The following is a 16,778-nucleotide window of genomic DNA, read 5'->3' on the forward strand; positions in this document are numbered from 1 at the left end:
AAGACAGAGAGTCTTTGTGTAGAGCATGCTGAATTCACTCGGTGGCCCACATCCTGAGTTGTGTTATTTCCCTCACAAAGATTTCTGGTAAATTAGCAGCAGAGTGACCCCATAATAATCAGGCTGCATATTTTCATAAGCACTCCACCATCTTTTCCCCCTTTTTTTTTTTTTACAGAGAGCTGTTCTCTAAGAGGGAAGTTGGTCAGCTGTTGGAACAGCTCACTTCCTTTGTGCATGGTAAATCATAGCTCCCATTCAGACGCAGGGTTAGAGAGACTTCCTTCAGCTCTTGTTTCCACCCTGACATAGTTCCTGAGATGGCAGATCCAGACTCAAAAACAGGATGGGTGAAATAAATCTTCCCAGGCTGCAGGAACGTCAGCTCTGCTGGGTAGAGAGAGAATAATATGCACAAGCTCAAGTTGTGTGGAGGTTTTGTTTGTTTACTTATCAGTTCGATATGAGGATTTTTATAAATTATACCTATGCACTGGGACAAGTGGAAAGCGTATACCCTTAGAATATTCTATCTATAGAGTGTCATTGAGAAGTTAATTTATGTAAGTAATTCAATTTGAAAACCAAAACTCATATAGTACATTCATTACCTAAAGAGGAATGCACTTAAAGGTGTTAATTCTATTGTTTTGTTGTTGTTTTTTCAGTTTTTTGACTAGTCTATTCATCAGCAGCTTGTGAGGAGAAGAAGAGAACATGCAGCTGGGACAGCCTGTTGAGATTGTAAGTTCTGCATATGGTGCACATGTCCCTCCACTGAGCCACCTGGTGCCCCTTATTTCTATTTATTTTAATGATCTTGGCTCACTGCAAAGCTCTTAAAATTATCATTGATTGTGGAAACTTCATACTGAGTCTTTAGCCACTTGGATTCTGAGCATCCTTCCTCAGGACCTTCAGACTCTGGAATCTTTATTTTATATATAAAAATAAAAATAATAACTTTCTCATAAAAAAATGGATTTTTGACCTCTAAGCATAAGTTCTGTCATTTTTACTTCATAGACCATTGAACACTTATGGTATTTTTCTCTGATTTATTGTCAGAAAATGTGACATACTATACATCTGTATGTGATGGTTCTTGATGTTCTGAGCAATCCACGTCACATGAAACTCCAAAAAAACTCTGTTTTTCTTCCACTTAACTTTCCCATAATATGCTCTGATACATCACTTTGTATAGAGACCGCTTCTTTAGCGACTTATCTTTCTTGAGGAGGGTGTCACTGGCTAGACACCTTTTAAGTGAACAGTCTTCTCCTTAACTGTATGAACAAAACATTTCTACATCAAACCTTTTTGATCATATGCATTTTTTCTAATTTGTATTTATTTTAAATTGTATTTTAATTTTTTTAGAAGTCTAAACTCTGTTCATCCAGGCTGTGTTTAATGAAACTATATAATATTTCACTTTTTGAAATGAATAACCAAATTAAGTTCTCAGTGATTATGTATTTTACTGAGACAACGATCAGATACTGAAGCTTTATCGCTGCATGGTTTTTAGAGAGTACCGTAAATAAGGTCCCGCCCACACTGAACGGCGATTGGCTGAGGAGAGGCGACGCCTGCTTCTATTGGCTTTGTCCCTTGTTCGTTTTGTGTCCCTTGTCAGAATACCGCTTGAGCAAAAAGGCATAACACTAGAAAAGATAAGGAGAATACATCGCTGGTAGTCTCACGGAAGAGGACGGGGTCGCACTCTGTTATGGTAGGAGACAATATCATTAATTTTACTACAGGAGGGGCTTGTACAGCAAGACGAAGAGGCGGGGAAGTTTACTGTGGTTATAAAAAAATAATATTACTTCGGAAGTTGGATTGCGGCAAATTTCCACTTTTTGTGCTAAAATTATTAATACAGAAGGGAGTGGCTTTAATGTAACTTTAGTGAGCTCCTGCTCGCTTTGCTCTCATGTCAATTGTGCAGCGATAGCCGCAAGACTAGAAATGACCACATCAATTAATCTGAAGGTGCATCTCCTCACCCACATTTGTTCTGATGTGGGTTTTTATGCTCAAATCGTTATTTTTGCGCAATCTTTGGATGCGATCTGGAGCTTTTTATGTTGACGTTTCTTGTCTTTGGGCGCCGCTGTCCGCTGTAGGTGCGATAATTAGATGCGGATTTCGGGATGATCAAACCAATCACAGGCTGCAATGAGGGTTCTTTGTCCACCGGGAGAGCACACACACTGGGACGGAGACGGCTCAAAGAGAAGAGCTGAGCATCACTTTAATACAGAAAGAACAATATATTGCATTGGCCACAGTACTAATTCACACTGTTACGTTTCAGTCTTAAGCTTTGATGTATTTCATCGAGATTGAATTTGATGGAGTAACACAACAGATAACTGTGATGTGTTAAAACATACTTTTTTTAGAAAACCAAATTAGAAGTTACTATTTATTTGTATCCACCCCCCTTTTCTCTGATACCCCAAAATTTAACCTATACTCCCAAACACTTAGCAACTTTGAAGCTGTAGCCTAGCACAAAGTCTCAATTTTGTGGACTTTAACTGGACCATCCTGACACATGCGCAAGATTTTATCTAAGTCCATAAAACAGTGATATAAGTACCACAAGTTGACTGTAGTGCCCATAGGAAATACTGACATCAACCATTAACTTTAATTTTTAATAAGTTGGAAAACTGATGAGTTGTTCAAGTAAAATGTATTTTTGAGTCAAATTGAAACTAAGAAAAAGAGAAGTACAGATGAGAACATTTAGAGAACTTACACTAAATGAACAGTAAATAACTAAGTACAATGGGATGTGGCTGCTTATTTAGTTAACAGTTAAAAGAGCATCTATCTATGATATCACAGATGAAAATCAAACAATGGATAATATTCACATGGAGAAAATATAGAGGAAAAATAAACAGAAAGTACTTCAGGCTGTAATAAAACCACAGAATGTAAAACCTTTCAGCTACAAAATACACCAAAAATGGTGCAAAGGACTATAAGAAATAGATTTGCAAGATTTTGTTAGAAATACACATAACTAAATAAACTTAATAAAAAAAATTGACATATGCACAATACTTATTTAGACTTTGGGTTAAAATGAATTTTATCAAACATGTTCTCTGGCAACTTCATGAAGTTCATTAAGTTTGTCCCTACCATTCAGAACCAAGACATGGATGAAAAGGATAAAACCTACTCAATAAAATATCTGTAATAATGTAAAACTAGTCTTTATTTACGAAAGGGGAAAAGTCTCTATAGGAAAGACAAACTGTGATGCCATTTTCTGTGTGCTGCTTCACAATTCAAATCAAATTGTATTCCTGAATCAATGATTGTCCCAAAACACTCATTAGATTGGACACATTATACAGTTTGACAATTAATTTCAAACAGTCTATTTCCAGCATCAGGTGTACTGGACTTTTTCTTTAAATCCACAATCACTTCTGAAGTAGAACCCAACCCAAACCCAACATGAGCGTCTGATGTTCTCAATTCCATAGTGCAATATGCTAGCTGTTGTTCTCACAGACAAGCTAACTATAATTTGCAATAGGCCATACAAACTGTGTATCCTCTCATTACATTTTATATTTTTAAACACTGCAGGTACCTGTGGAAATTATACATTACAGTGTGTGTGAAAGATTTGATGACATATCTATCAGAAATGTTTATTAGTGCAACGATAAATATGCTTTTAACATGGGGCAGCCATATGTTGTAGGCTACCTGTGCTTTTTTCTTCTGCACTGTCTCTGGAAAATAACACAACTAAGAAACCTCAGTTATTTACTGAGGTATTTTTATTATGAAAAGTTTAAGAACCACTGATATGTGTTTAGGTTTGTTATACTCCTGCGAGGTAAATCTCCTCTCAAAAGTTTTCCTTGCCCTGTATTTATTTCCTTCCCTCTTCCTATCAGTGGTGCTTGTTTCTATAGGTTAAGGGTTATGTTAAGGGTGTTAGTTTGTCCTCTAATGTTCTGTAGCAATACTGTAAGACCTCCACAAAGCAGCTTTACACTGAGAGATGGATGAAACATTTGGAATTTGCCTACTAATATTCAAGGGCAGTTAGTTTATCTAAGATTAAAATACACATTTTAATAGTTTTGGACACCATTTAATAGTTTGTTGACTCCTGCAGGAGTGCCAGAAAAAAAGGCAACCATATTGCAATAAAAACTACCTAATAAAGGCAAAAATATGCATAGTTTTTCTTATGTTAAAGCACTGCCTTGTGTGGCCTACCTTAAAAACCTATAGATTAACGTTAGACTTGAAGCAAAATGTTTAGCTGCAAATCGTATGAATACTTTTGTAAAGCACTATACATCAAGCTTAGTCCATCTTCTGTGCAGACACGTGTGAAGGTTAAATTATTTATCATAATGGTGACAGACTAGAACCCTTTAAGTTATGGAAAATTGATGCACCTCTTAGTGTGTATAAATATGTATTAGAAACAGTCTGGACATCCTTTTATGGATATCCTCTCTCAGTTCTCTGGCTGGTTGACAGTGGAAAGGAACAGAGGTCATCAGATGTGCTGATGTGGCCTCTGTTTGGGATTTTTACATAAAATGGCCATGGTGTGTTTTGTTTTAGTATAAAGTAAAACACCAGTGTGAAAGGAAAGAATGTCTCATTTTTTCATACTCTCTATGTTTTAGACGAGTTACCATCAGACTTTTTACACATCACTTCTCAAACCCAGACAGTATTATCTGTTTCCTGATTTTTGTGGCAGCTGCTACTGCTAATGTAAGCAATTTTTTCTTCTGTTTTTTTTTTTTTGGTTTTGTTTTTTTCTTTCCCTTAACCAATCTGTGCTCTGGCTCATACATTTGCCTCTAGAATAAACTCTGTCATTTATTTTGAAGGAGTTTTTAATGGCCCACAATGGAACATGTGAAAATATTCAATATTAGCACTTTTATTAAAAAATAACTTGACACCATTAAATTAACAGTACTTCCTCTTACTTTTACTGTATTCCGATACCACACAGAAATTAAATGAATCCCTGTTAGGGAAGGTCTGTGAAGTTATTAGTCACAGAGGGTTAAGTAAGTCATATTCTTCCATTCAACTGGCTTTGCCTTTTAAATCTTGAGATCAGATTATATGAAGCGCTGCCTAGTGGATCCATCCATCCATCCATTTTCTTACACTCTTGTCCCTAGCGGGATCGGGAGGTGCTGGTGCCTATCTCACGTTCTGGGCAAAAGGCGGGGTTCACCCTGGACAGGTCTCCAGTCTGTCGCAGGCCTAGTGGATCATCTGTGACAAAAGGGTGCACTTCTTCCTGTAAACACTAGGTGACACCATTGGATCATCAGCATCACAGTGTTAAATCTATCAGAAGTTTTTAACTCCTTAACTACACATGCTTATATGTGAGTCAGTGGTTTGAGATTTCTTATCCTGTCAATATTTAATAATGTTTCTTTCTGCTATGTGCAAATCCTTGTCAGCTGAGTTAATATTAACTGATTCTCTATAAAAGATTTACCATTAACCATGAGTTACACTCATGTATTAGGACATATCAGTGAAACTTTCAGAAAATGTCTTACTGTTACATAACATACTAATAGCAATGTCGAAAGCTACATTTCTAAACTTTTGAATGTTTCATTAAGAGCAGTTGATAATTTTCATAATCTGAAAATGAAAAGATCATTTCACCAACCTTGGCCAGGTGCCTCTCCTAGACCAAAGAATGATTAAAAAGTTCACTCACTCTCTCACAGTGAGGTTCACGAAGGTCTTTAGGTAGCAGGTACAGTTTTTCTAATGACATCAACAAGTAATGCGCTCAACTGTAGTTTCCTCTATGCACAGTTGCTGCAATTAGAAACAATGAAGAAAGTGTGTGTTGAAACTTGTTTAAACTTTGTTGCACAATACTAAAACAAATTAGTAAAAGACTTGAAGAACATTTCCTGATCAGATGCAGACAATGCTGAACTCTTTTAGTGCTATTGCAACAACCATTTTTGGAGGAAGAATGGTTACACGCATCACTTCATCAAAACACTCAGCCAAAGTGAAGTGGGAACATTGTTGTGTGAACTGTCATATTATGCAGCATACTGACTGATTTATGAAGAAATGTATTAGGACACTCTTGATTGCACTGTACAATCTTAGGAAAACATGTTAAAGACAGGGGTATTATGTATTTTCTAGGCACATCATATATTATAGCACAATCAAGTAACTATGTCACCTTTAGTTGTTATAAAAATGTTGTATATATCAAAGACAACTTAAAAGTCATTTGGCTCCTCAATTAAACACCTTGAAATTGGGTCTCTGTCTCTTTAAGAAGCTCCTACTCTTTCTGACACTCCGCCTTCATCAATGCCCCTCCATTAAGCCTTGTACAACCATCCTTAGCTGCATCGGACTAGTTCTAGGAGTTAGGAGTAGTTCGTATGATGAGCTCAGCAGACACATTGTCCCACCAGGTGTTTGCTCATTTCTGCTGCTGCTAGTCTGGAGGAGTTGTGAAGGTGAGATGTGCTCTCCGAGGGGACTGTCAACTGGAGACTGCAGCTCACTTTGTGAGAGCAAACATCTTGGCACCTCTGAATGATACTTGAATGGAAGATTCAAGTATCATTCAACACTTCTTTTTTATTAGAGAATAACATTATAAGATGATAGAGCTCAAAATGGCAAGTTTATGTAATACCCCCATTTTAACAATAAAATTGGACAGGCATAGAGAGCCTGACTTCATGGTATTTGTATAATTAGTTTCCATTTATTACTCTCCAGGCAGTTCTTTACAAAATGAAAATTGCATATAGTGATGATACAATAACAATAAACTTTGATACATTGTGCATTACAGTATGCACCTATTTGTGCAAATAAAAACATAATCTTTTGTTTGGCTGCATTTCCTTATTGTTGCTGCCCTGCAGCAGAGGGTATTCTACTAACCGTTCTTGCGTGTGGGAGCAAGTTTCTCAGTTAGAAATGTATCTTTGTCAATATATTTGAAAAGCTAATTGGTTGCATGTTCTCTCCTGTTTTGAACAGAGTGTATATTCTGGAAATGGTCCTGAAGTCCTTTTCAGCACCACACCCTGTCTCTGCTGCACCTCATCTTTGTATATTATGTATATACACATAACCTGCATGTTAACTCGAGTCGAGCAAATCTCAATCTCGTAATCTGTTGATGACAATGACAAATAAATCTTATCTTATCTTATCTTATCTTATCTTATCAATAGGACACTTCTTTTGCTCTGAAAGGCTCACGTTGGTTGCAAGAGGGTTTGTCTAAAGAATGTGTGTTGTTAAAGGTTGATCACAGGCCAAGTGGCAAATATACTTAGGCTCAGCTTTACGATGCTGTGGGATTACATGTTCGCAATAGTCTATGGAGGATGTTCTCTTTCAAATGCAGATTATGAGATACACAATGTTTTAAAATTCAAATACAATTTTGCATAATTTCATTTGTTTATTGAGTTAGAAATAGAAATGGGATGATTGTATTGCATTGTAAGATTAGTCATTGCCTCGTGCAGGTGACAGTGGTGAGGGTAAAAGATAAATGGGGGTTGGACTGGACAGTGCATATGTGCACTCAGGGTGATGTTGTGGCTTATGGGAAGAAACTGTCCCATAAGTCTGTTTGTCCTGGTTCTAATGGGCCGGTAGCGCCTGCCAGGGCGCAGCAGGTCTAACAGGTGGTAGGCGGGATGAGTCTATTGTTGTCTTCTCGGTTCTCCTGCAGTATCTCTATTAATGTTTGATAAGGGAGTGACTTCTGATGGTTGTGCAGTGCAGCCCAACCAATGTGGAATGTGTTTTCAAAGGCAGCCTTGTATGAAGAAAAGGAAATTAGAAATCATAGAACCAAGAATATTTGCAGACAAGATCTTTTTTCTTACAGTAGGTTGTTAAGTCATTTTAATCAGAAATGCAAGTCAGTCAGTCAGTCACAAGGTCCATCTGAAATAAGTCTGGGCAATAAATAAATGTTGTCATTTAATCAAATTTGCTGTTTGTAAAGATTTAGTCACCAGTAACATTATAAACAGGAAGGGAGTTTTGCTTTTCGTTAGATTAAGAAGATGCTGCCCAAGAATGAAGCGTCTGTTCCAAAATCAACAGCTGCAAGATGGATAGAAAGTTGGATTAGCTCTCCATGCAAGCCAAATGTTGGGGAAAAGTTTTTACCATCAAATAAGACATCAATTGAGCTGTTTGTCCACAAAAAACGAGAATAATTTTTGGAGGAGTCAAAGTAAAGCTTTCAATCCTAGGAACAGTGTACCAGTGGTTAAACATGTTCTTAATCATGCCAAACACTCATCAAAACCATTTTGGAGTAAATAAAGCAGGATAATATCAAGTCTCTGGAATGGCAGTAACCTTAAGCTGGCAACAACCTTAAAGCATCATTAAAAGCTGGGTGCAGGCCAGGAAACCAATTAATTAAAATCACTCTGCCTGTGATCAAATTTTCTGCCAAAAGTTTGCCAGAATATTGCTTGTGGCTACAAAAACCATGTTCATCCTTTGTGACTTGCTATGGAACATTTAGCCAAAATTTGTATTTATAGATTAAAACCTTCATGTATATTTGTAACTTTCTACCGTTAATTTGCCATTTTTGCAGGTTAACGTTTAATCAGACCACCTCACTCCATAATATTTGACTTTCACTCACTGTGGTGATAACAGAGCAGTTATGGAAAATCCCTCCCGCATTTCATTTCCCTCTAACAATGCCTATCCTGTTGTAAAATTTACTTTCACTTTCCATTTCACACCCATGTTCTGTTAGCCGTTTGGTGGGAAAGAGATCACATGATGATTTCGCAAGAGTTTATATGAAAGCCTTTTGGAGTTCTTCTTATTCTCCAGGATTGGAGCAGTGCAGGTTGGAGCTTGTATCTGTTATTAAATGTTGGGCTGAAGGATAACTGTGTTATTTACACAGGTCCTTTCTTGTGGCTCTTACTGGATGTAGCTTATGAAATACTTTTACAAGACCTCTCAGGCAGCATATTTATGAGTTAACACAACATCCAGTGGCTCATTCAAACAGGAATGTCTGTTGTGCACAATCAACAATAAAAGTATAAAACATTATTACTGTACTCTGATCTGTGCTGTAAAACTCTTGCTTTACATCTTTAGATCAATCTGACAGTCCTGCTTTACTCAAATTCTACTGTGAACTGACTTAATATAGTTCCTTTTGTTATAGCTTAAATACACATTATTGTACAGCTATTTTAAGAAAGATTAGTTTGTTTTTCTTGCAGCTGCTGACTCACATCCTGGAGTTTTTTAACTAAACAGGCCAGGGTGCCACTGACCCCTCATGTCCTGTTAAGGACAGACGTATCCTCTCCTTCCTTTAACTGTGATGTACTATCAAAGCTTGAGCCTAAAAAAATCACACGATACCAGATCTGTTCTTTTATATTTATTTAGAAAAACAACTTCAAAAAGTTTATATATATAAAAATAAATACATGGCACACTTTTTCCAGCTGTTTGTAACTACATATAAACAGTTCCTTTTTCAATTCCTCGAAGTGAAACCTGTCACTTTGTTCATAGAAATAAAATCAGTCTCATTGGGGGGACAAAGCCCCCTGCTGCCAACTAATACAGATTTTCAGCTTAGATAAAAACTAAAGGGAGCATGATGAGGAGGAGCTTTACTATTATAGATTTTTTAAAAAGTATTTAAAACAGGCACTGTTGTACTGTAGTCACAAAAAACAGTGCAGCAGCCATCAGTCCGTACACTCTTCCCTCCACACAGTAGCTTTATGCTGTTTGTCAACCTGCTGAACTATTTGGATTGTGAGGATGATGTTCTTCTGGTGTGCCTCCTTGCCTTCTGCTGGGGCCTCGGCCGGCGCCCGCCTCGCCGTCTCCTCCTCCGCAGACACACGTTCACATCGCGGCCCAACTTCTGAGCTCTGAGAAGGAAATAAAAAGCATTAGAAGTAATATCACGCATTTGAATGGGAAAATAAACACTTAAACATGATCTGTAGGAAAGATCAACAAAGTGCTAAACTGGGTGCTCTGTATTTACAAAAAACAGCTTGAGAACAATCAAATACAGGTAGGAGTGATTTATGTGAAGTAGGATCCCACCCTGTTCCAGATTAGTTTCAATTTACCTCTAAGCTGAAAGTATTATATGGTCCGCTTACTGTTTTTAAAAGCTACCTTTCATTCTGATTTCCTTAATAAACCCCTAAAGATGCAATATTTTCAACTATTACTGCTGGGGACACTCTGGAGATAAGTGTTTTGTTAAGATTCTTACCTTTTCCAGCATCGAATCAACTGTTTCCCTAGTGGTGCTTCGGGATCTAAGCAAACATTTGAGTTGTTTCGCTTCAGTGTCACTCTGAAAAGCACATAGAAAAATAAAACACATTTACTACAACTTTTAATATATTTCAAGGTTGGCTGATGTATGGCTGCCTGCAGCGTCTGGAACTCACATGACTGTAATGTTGCTACAGGTGGCACTTGTAGGGTAAACCTTAAGGTCTGTTAGTTGCCCCCCGATCTTCTTTGTAGTCTCTGGACACAAACATCTTCCGGGGACGTATGTGCCGTCTGCCTCTCGCACTGCACAGACACAAAAACAAGATTAAAGGTTAATCCACTAAGGCACAGCAAGAGTGAGAGTCCTTGTTCACCCAGCTTTTTTTTTTTTTTGCAGAAGCTATAATGTACTTTGGCTTTATTAAGAACTGTTTTATAAACATGTTCTTACCTGCAGTGAGTAGACAGCAGAGGCTCAGGAGAGCGAACTGACAGACAGCCTGAAGATTAAGCGCCATGCTGGAGACAAGACAAGCGTTTGCACTGAGCTCCGTTTTGGAGTTTTATACCAGCATGCTCCTCCCCCGACCACTCCGCTCAGTAGACGGGTTTTCCAAACTAGGAAATTCCCTCGTTTTGCTCCTGAAACTAGGATACATGGATAAAGTACAGCTTTCCTCAGGATGTGCCATGTCATATTTTTAATAAATGAGTAATTCATGAACTTTCCTTATTTTCTACTGTGCAACAAAAAGAAAATTAAACTCAAGTTTTCTGGATTTTATTTATTTATGTATGTATTTTTGTTAAAGTTCCAGAGAACTAAAGTCTACTTTACATTTCATTATTATTTTGGGAGCAGAGGCAGATTTTGTCCCTGAATGAGACAAAGACATTCCTCCTCAGGCTCTCTGTAACCCTAGCACAAGGTAATAGTTTTTTTTTTCCCTCTGTTGGCTCGGTGTCAACAACCCCATGTGATTTCTCCTAATTCAGTGTCCCTGCATGAAACCCTGAAGCAATAGCTTCCAGAGGTTTTGTTTGTAAGAAAAGATTCCACTCAGGTCGTAAAGAACTATTAAATATCCTTTAACTTGTTACCGTTTTGTCACATTGTGTGGGTTGATTTTTTTTATTGATTTTTTTTGTGATTGACCAACACAAAGTGCTGCATAAATGTGAAGTGGAAAGGAGATATTTTATGGTTTAGTTTTCTTTTTTCAGTTAATAAAAATCAAACGATGTTGCCTTGCATATGTATTCATCATTCTGAGTCTATAGAAATACTTGTCATTGCTTTTACAGCTGCAGGTGTTTTGGGGATATGTCTGTAGCGACTTTGTACATACAGGGTTGTAAATGTTTGCTCATTCTTTTCAAATACAGCTCAGGCAGGACAGACAGGAGAAAGGCTATCTGTGAACGGAAATCCTGGCAAGTTGTCAACTGGAAATAAGTCTGGACTTTGACTTGGCCATTCTGACTCATGAAAATGCTTTGATCTCAATCAGTATTGTTCTGTTCAGATGAATGAACAGATTCATTCATCTGTTCCTCTGAACAGATGAATGAATTTCCTGTGGTAGAAAAAGATTCCCACAGCATGATGCTGCCACTACTCCGTTTCACAGTGAGATTGAATTGAACTGTGGATTTCTGCAGCTCCTCTAGTGTTAACATGCACATCGGGTTTGCAGTTGTATGATACTATTTCCTTTTCACATAAGGAACCGATCAGAGAAGTCCTGTTTTAAACTTGTCCTCGTCGTCCCTCACCTTGCTTCTGTGTTCCTTCAAAATACTTTTTTTGTTTTCCAATCTTCTCTCACAAAACTCCTAGGCCTCACAAAGCAGCTTTTATTGAGATTAAATGGTGGATCAAACATTGAGAGTTTGCTTCTTAATTTGTTGACCTGAAGAATAAAATGGTTGCTTTGGGATTTAATTGGATGAATTTCAAGGTGTCTGGATGCAAATCCACCCCACACTTGTACTTTTTTTCTTTTTAAAGAATGTAGTAACGCATCTTTTTCATTCCTATCCATATGTGCCAGTTTGCTTTGGTTCATAATACAAACCCCCAGAGACAAATTAAAGTATTTAAGATTGTAATGTGATCAAGTATGAAAAAGTGTAATAGGTGTGAAGACATTTATTAGGAACTACACTGACTTCTTTGCTGCCATTATAAATGACCCGCATAAGATGACATTGTGCCTTTCTCTCTTCAGATCTTTATTTTTAAATTGTTATTTGGGATTATGAACAGAGACTATATAAACTGTTTTGTCTCGTTTTCTCCAGTGAGAATGTGTGAACGTCAGACCTTTGTAAAGCTCAGTGAAGAGAAGCTCATACCAAAGTAAGTGCTTAGTGAACACAGACAATAAACCAAAGTCAGTGTGTTGATTAGGCGTGATACGTTTCATTTATCGCCAGCAATACCTGCATTGTGGGTGAATTGACAGCACTAATCCACCCTTTGTGTTCATATTCAGGTCTGACATCCTGTCACTGCTGAGAACCTACAACTGCTATCATGAGGGAAAAAACTTTCAGCTGCGGACTCGCGAGGTAAGAGTGAGATGCCGCGTTGCTGCTGGAAATGTAAGGAAGAACGGAATAGCTGATGCAAACTGCTGTGCCTTATTGTGAAATGCCTCGCACATGTTGAAGCACAGCAATTTGATTTTCTAACAGATATGAGAACCAAAAAAGCCTCATTGGCTGTGAATGTTGACACAAAGCCCTTCAAGATTCCTGACTTGCTTCCCAACATGGCAAGTGGGTAAGAAACCAAAAAAAAGCCCCTTTGTTCCTCAAAATTAAGACAGAATGAGAAGGGCAGGCCCGTCTTTCAGTAGAAAACTCTTAGAGAAATAATTTCCACAGTAAGCTCTTTTTCTGTAAAGTGGTTCGGTCATTTATTTGATAATTATCCTAAGGGTTTTGTGGTTTGGAGTTCCCCTTTGTGTTCACCAGCAGGTTTTCCAGGGAGACCATGCATATTTCTCAGTGTCTATACAGTACAAGGGCAGGGCACAGTGGTCAAGATGTGTCCCTCATTTTTATTCCCTAGTCAGACCCACAACCTGACAAAAACATAAACAGAAAAATAGCATTGTCGCTTTCTGGGGAAATCCCACACAGCTGCACAAGATGGGCAGAGGAAACCGCTATAAAAAATATTTCTGCAATATCAGCCACAAAGAAAACAACAGTTTAGCCGCCTTCAAAACTCTAATATCATGTAAGATAAAACGTTACCAAATGTCTCCTCATTCCAAGTGAATAGAAAGTGATCCAGCACAGATTGACTCAGCCCTGTAAGCCCTGCTTTGATGTCAGAAAGCAGCACTATGTCATCTTTCAGCTATGCAGATGAAAAAAAATGAAAGGAAAAGTTTGTTTATGTAACTTAACCAAACTGAACTGTAAGACTAATGGATACTTTCGGTTCTAAAACGTAGGTTCTTCAGTGATTTAGCTGTGAACTACTTTTATTTTATAAAGTATTCACACAAGACATACTGGAGCAGATGATGAGACAGCAGTTTTATTCTTTTCATGACAAACAGTTTTTACATTAAGAAAGATAACATTATGTTTGCCCAGACAACAAAAACGTTGACAAATATGCATTATATATAGATATAATAGTTATATAAATAGATAAATACAGATGCTACTTGGTCCTGAATGTCCTGTATCTTAAGCCCTAAAGATGGCTGCGTTTGTTCTGTCGTGGGTTTATGTAAGAGCCCAGAATACAGACTGTTTCGGTGATTTAAATGGGTGCTAAGTAGCTGGTCAATAAGTAGATAATATCAATATTTTGTCCTGGTAGACATAACCAATGAGCATTCAAAATTCCTCTTAAAAACAAGGTGTGACTTTAAGCTAATAATCCTAATGAGAGCGGGACAATAACTTATTTGACAATATTTATCCCTTCAGCAGGATTTTCTCCCCACTGCATCTGCCAGGTTTTTATGTAAAAACATTTTTAAAAATTACACCCCTCCAGCACTCCTGGCCGGGAGGTTGTACTTTCCAGACAAGAGGTGGGGAATCTTTTAGTTAAAGTAATATTTTTTTTGCTTGTTTTTTACATAGGTTTTGCTTATATTTGAAATTTTTAAGCATTTATCTTCAGTTGTGCAAAAAATTAAAACTGGTCAGAAATGTGGATCATTTACAGAGTTTAAAGTTGAAAAAATGGATTATGTTGCTGCATGTTGTGTGTGTGGTAGAGTTAAAAACTGGGTTTATAAAGCAAGAAATACCAAATGTCATCTCAATACAATTTCTGCCAAGCTCCATACAATAGCCCCATACAATCACAATTATAATACATTGCAGTTAAAGTCAATTGATCATATATTGCAAATTTAGATATGCTTAAACCTAAGCACCTTATCACTAGTCTTAGGAAAAATCATTAGTGGTAACTGTAAGTCATAGAGTGGCAGTGGAAGGTCAATCAGTTGTAGCGTTATGGCTGAAAAACATAACTTTTTATAGTCATTATAGTCCAAAAAAAGATGGATAGAGAAGAAACATCTCAGAATCAGTAGATCTGAGTTACATATACAACTGAAAAGAGACAGATTAAGGGTTCAAGTTAAAAAAAAAAAAGTTGTATAGGATAAAGGTTGGACTGGACAAGCACTGTAAGCTTGGGAATTATTATTTAAATAACTCATCTTAATATGATCCATACATTAACTCTTTTTGTATCACAGTTCCAGTATTTGTTTTATTCATACAATCTTACTTTTTTCAGTATTTTTTGTTTGTTTGTTTTAAACAGAATAAATTGGTGACAAGTTTAAATGAGGGTTATCTGTAAATATGCATGAGTCAAATAATCAGTCATTGTTAGATTCCTGAACTTGCATCTCTTTGTTATGGCTGTACAGACTTGTCCACTCTGATTCTACAGATTATGTGTATTTAGCTCTTTCACAGTGCTGACCTACTTGGCATGTACAGCCTTGCTAGTAATCACAAGACAAAGAAAATAATTTCTTGTTCTTGGTGTCCAGAGATGCACTTTTGTGTGTTTGCAGTCAAGTCAATGGTCTGTGAAATTGTTTTAAGCCATCCTAATTTCTATTGACTTTGCTTCCAAGAAGCCAAATCTTCTTATAACTTTAAGTGGTCTTACTGACTTACTGAAGTTTTTCTAAGATTTCCTTTGGACATTTTCTCCAACTTGTCATCCAGATTTTGTGCAGTGCCCAATCATAGCATAGCATGCTGTGCACAGAGTGCTTAAAAAGTTGAAGAACTTTCATTAAATCAATCTAGAACTCATGTCTTTGAAAAATACAAAAGAAAAAAATCTTATTTAAGTGGCAAAATACTAGTATATGTTGCATGTTTTCTTTCTTTTCTAACTAAACTTAAATACAGAAATTTGAACAATTTGTGACAGGCTGCTGGCAACGGAGTGCCTAAAGATTAAATGAAGAATAGGTTCTCTGTTAAATTGTCTGTTGTATATCAACACAGATGCATCCTTTGGATTTAAGAGGCTTTTCCTGCCTGAATGAGTCATAAGTAAAATATTCCTTTTAGAGACTGGAATAAAAATGAGTGGAAAAAGCAGTTAAAGCCTAAAGAAAAACTTCATCAAAAATCTCTTCAAACTGGCTTGCTTCTAGGGCAACAAATGAAGCAGAGAGGGATAGCTCAAGCATTTTGAAACACACTGAACATAATAACCCTTTTAGGTTAGTCAATTTGCTCTTTATGAGAAAAAGCTTTATGCAAAATATCACTTGACCATTCCAGTGTGGCAGAAATGCTGGACTTACAAACTGTAAACATCTAATCCTTTTTGGATGATAATTTTGATATGATTTATATAAACACGAGAACAAGTTTGTGTTTTCAGAAAGTAGTGCTAACTATTTAATACTCACAAAGAAAGCATATAAGCTACTGTATGTCTTGTTTCTTCATCTTACTTGATCAAAATTGACAAACATTTCATTTTTAATTAACGCGTTCAGCTCCTTCTAAGTTGGTGATATGGAAGAGGGAGAAAACATAGTTACCAATTTTTTGATTTTAACAAAGGTCTTTATCTTTTCTTTAAAAAGCTAAAAGTAAAATATGATGCTTGACTGCTAGTAGAATAGCACAACAATGCAGGTATAAGTTAAGGAATTAGAGTATCATCAAGTAGTTTAACTTATTTTAGTAGTTTAATTAAAAAATAGATTTCTTACACATGGAGTGATATATATGAAGTATTTATTTCTTAATTTTAATGACTGTGACCAATAGCTGTTTAAAATATAAAAAAGTTTCTTGAAAAATGTCACTATTAAGACCAACAAAGAGGATATTTATACATAACTGTGGGCATTCTAAAAAGTATTTCCATGTGCTATACAATATATAATTATATATAT

General features: G+C 36.7%; 2 protein-coding genes across 4 annotated transcripts in view; one reads left to right on the forward strand and one right to left on the reverse strand.

Annotated features, from left to right (window-relative positions):
• The first annotated feature begins 703 nt into the window (after positions 1 to 703).
• Positions 704 to 16,778, forward strand: part of rassf4a (Ras association domain family member 4a) — a 29,347-nt gene continuing 13,272 nt past the window's right edge. The window contains exons 1-3 of one of the 3 annotated variants that reach the window (XM_028006626.1): positions 704 to 744; positions 12,658 to 12,715; positions 12,852 to 12,927. In XM_028006626.1, coding sequence (XP_027862427.1) covers positions 12,663 to 12,715; positions 12,852 to 12,927 — 129 coding nt within the window. In that variant the 5' untranslated portion in view covers positions 704 to 744; positions 12,658 to 12,662. Of the gene's footprint in view, positions 745 to 1,622; positions 1,739 to 12,599; positions 12,716 to 12,851; positions 12,928 to 16,778 lie in introns of those variants that run through there. The other 2 variants (XM_028006625.1, XM_028006624.1) reach the window with 2 other exon arrangements.
• LOC114137800 (C-X-C motif chemokine 2-like) lies at positions 9,474 to 10,937 on the reverse strand. Its single transcript, XM_028006627.1, has 4 exons — positions 10,805 to 10,937; positions 10,527 to 10,656; positions 10,346 to 10,429; positions 9,474 to 9,989 (listed from the first exon to the last, which is right to left on the reverse strand). Exons 1-4 carry the CDS (start codon positions 10,869 to 10,871, stop codon positions 9,860 to 9,862), a joined length of 411 nt encoding a protein of 136 aa, XP_027862428.1. The 5' UTR covers positions 10,872 to 10,937; the 3' UTR covers positions 9,474 to 9,859.

This window comes from Xiphophorus couchianus, chromosome 22, assembly GCF_001444195.1.
Source record: "Xiphophorus couchianus chromosome 22, X_couchianus-1.0, whole genome shotgun sequence".
Lineage (NCBI taxonomy): Eukaryota > Metazoa > Chordata > Actinopteri > Cyprinodontiformes > Poeciliidae > Xiphophorus > Xiphophorus couchianus.

Coding starts and splice junctions, on each gene's coding strand:
- LOC114137800 (XM_028006627.1), bottom strand. CDS start 10,871: ATGGCGCTTAATCTTCAGGCTGTCTGTCAGTTCGCTCTCCTGAGCCTC. Junction 10,430..10,526: donor TGTAGCAACATTACAGTCAT/GTGAGTTCCAGA, acceptor TGTGCTTTTCAG/AGTGACACTGAAGCGAAACA. Junction 9,990..10,345: donor TTGATTCGATGCTGGAAAAG/GTAAGAATCTTA, acceptor TTTCCTTCTCAG/AGCTCAGAAGTTGGGCCGCG.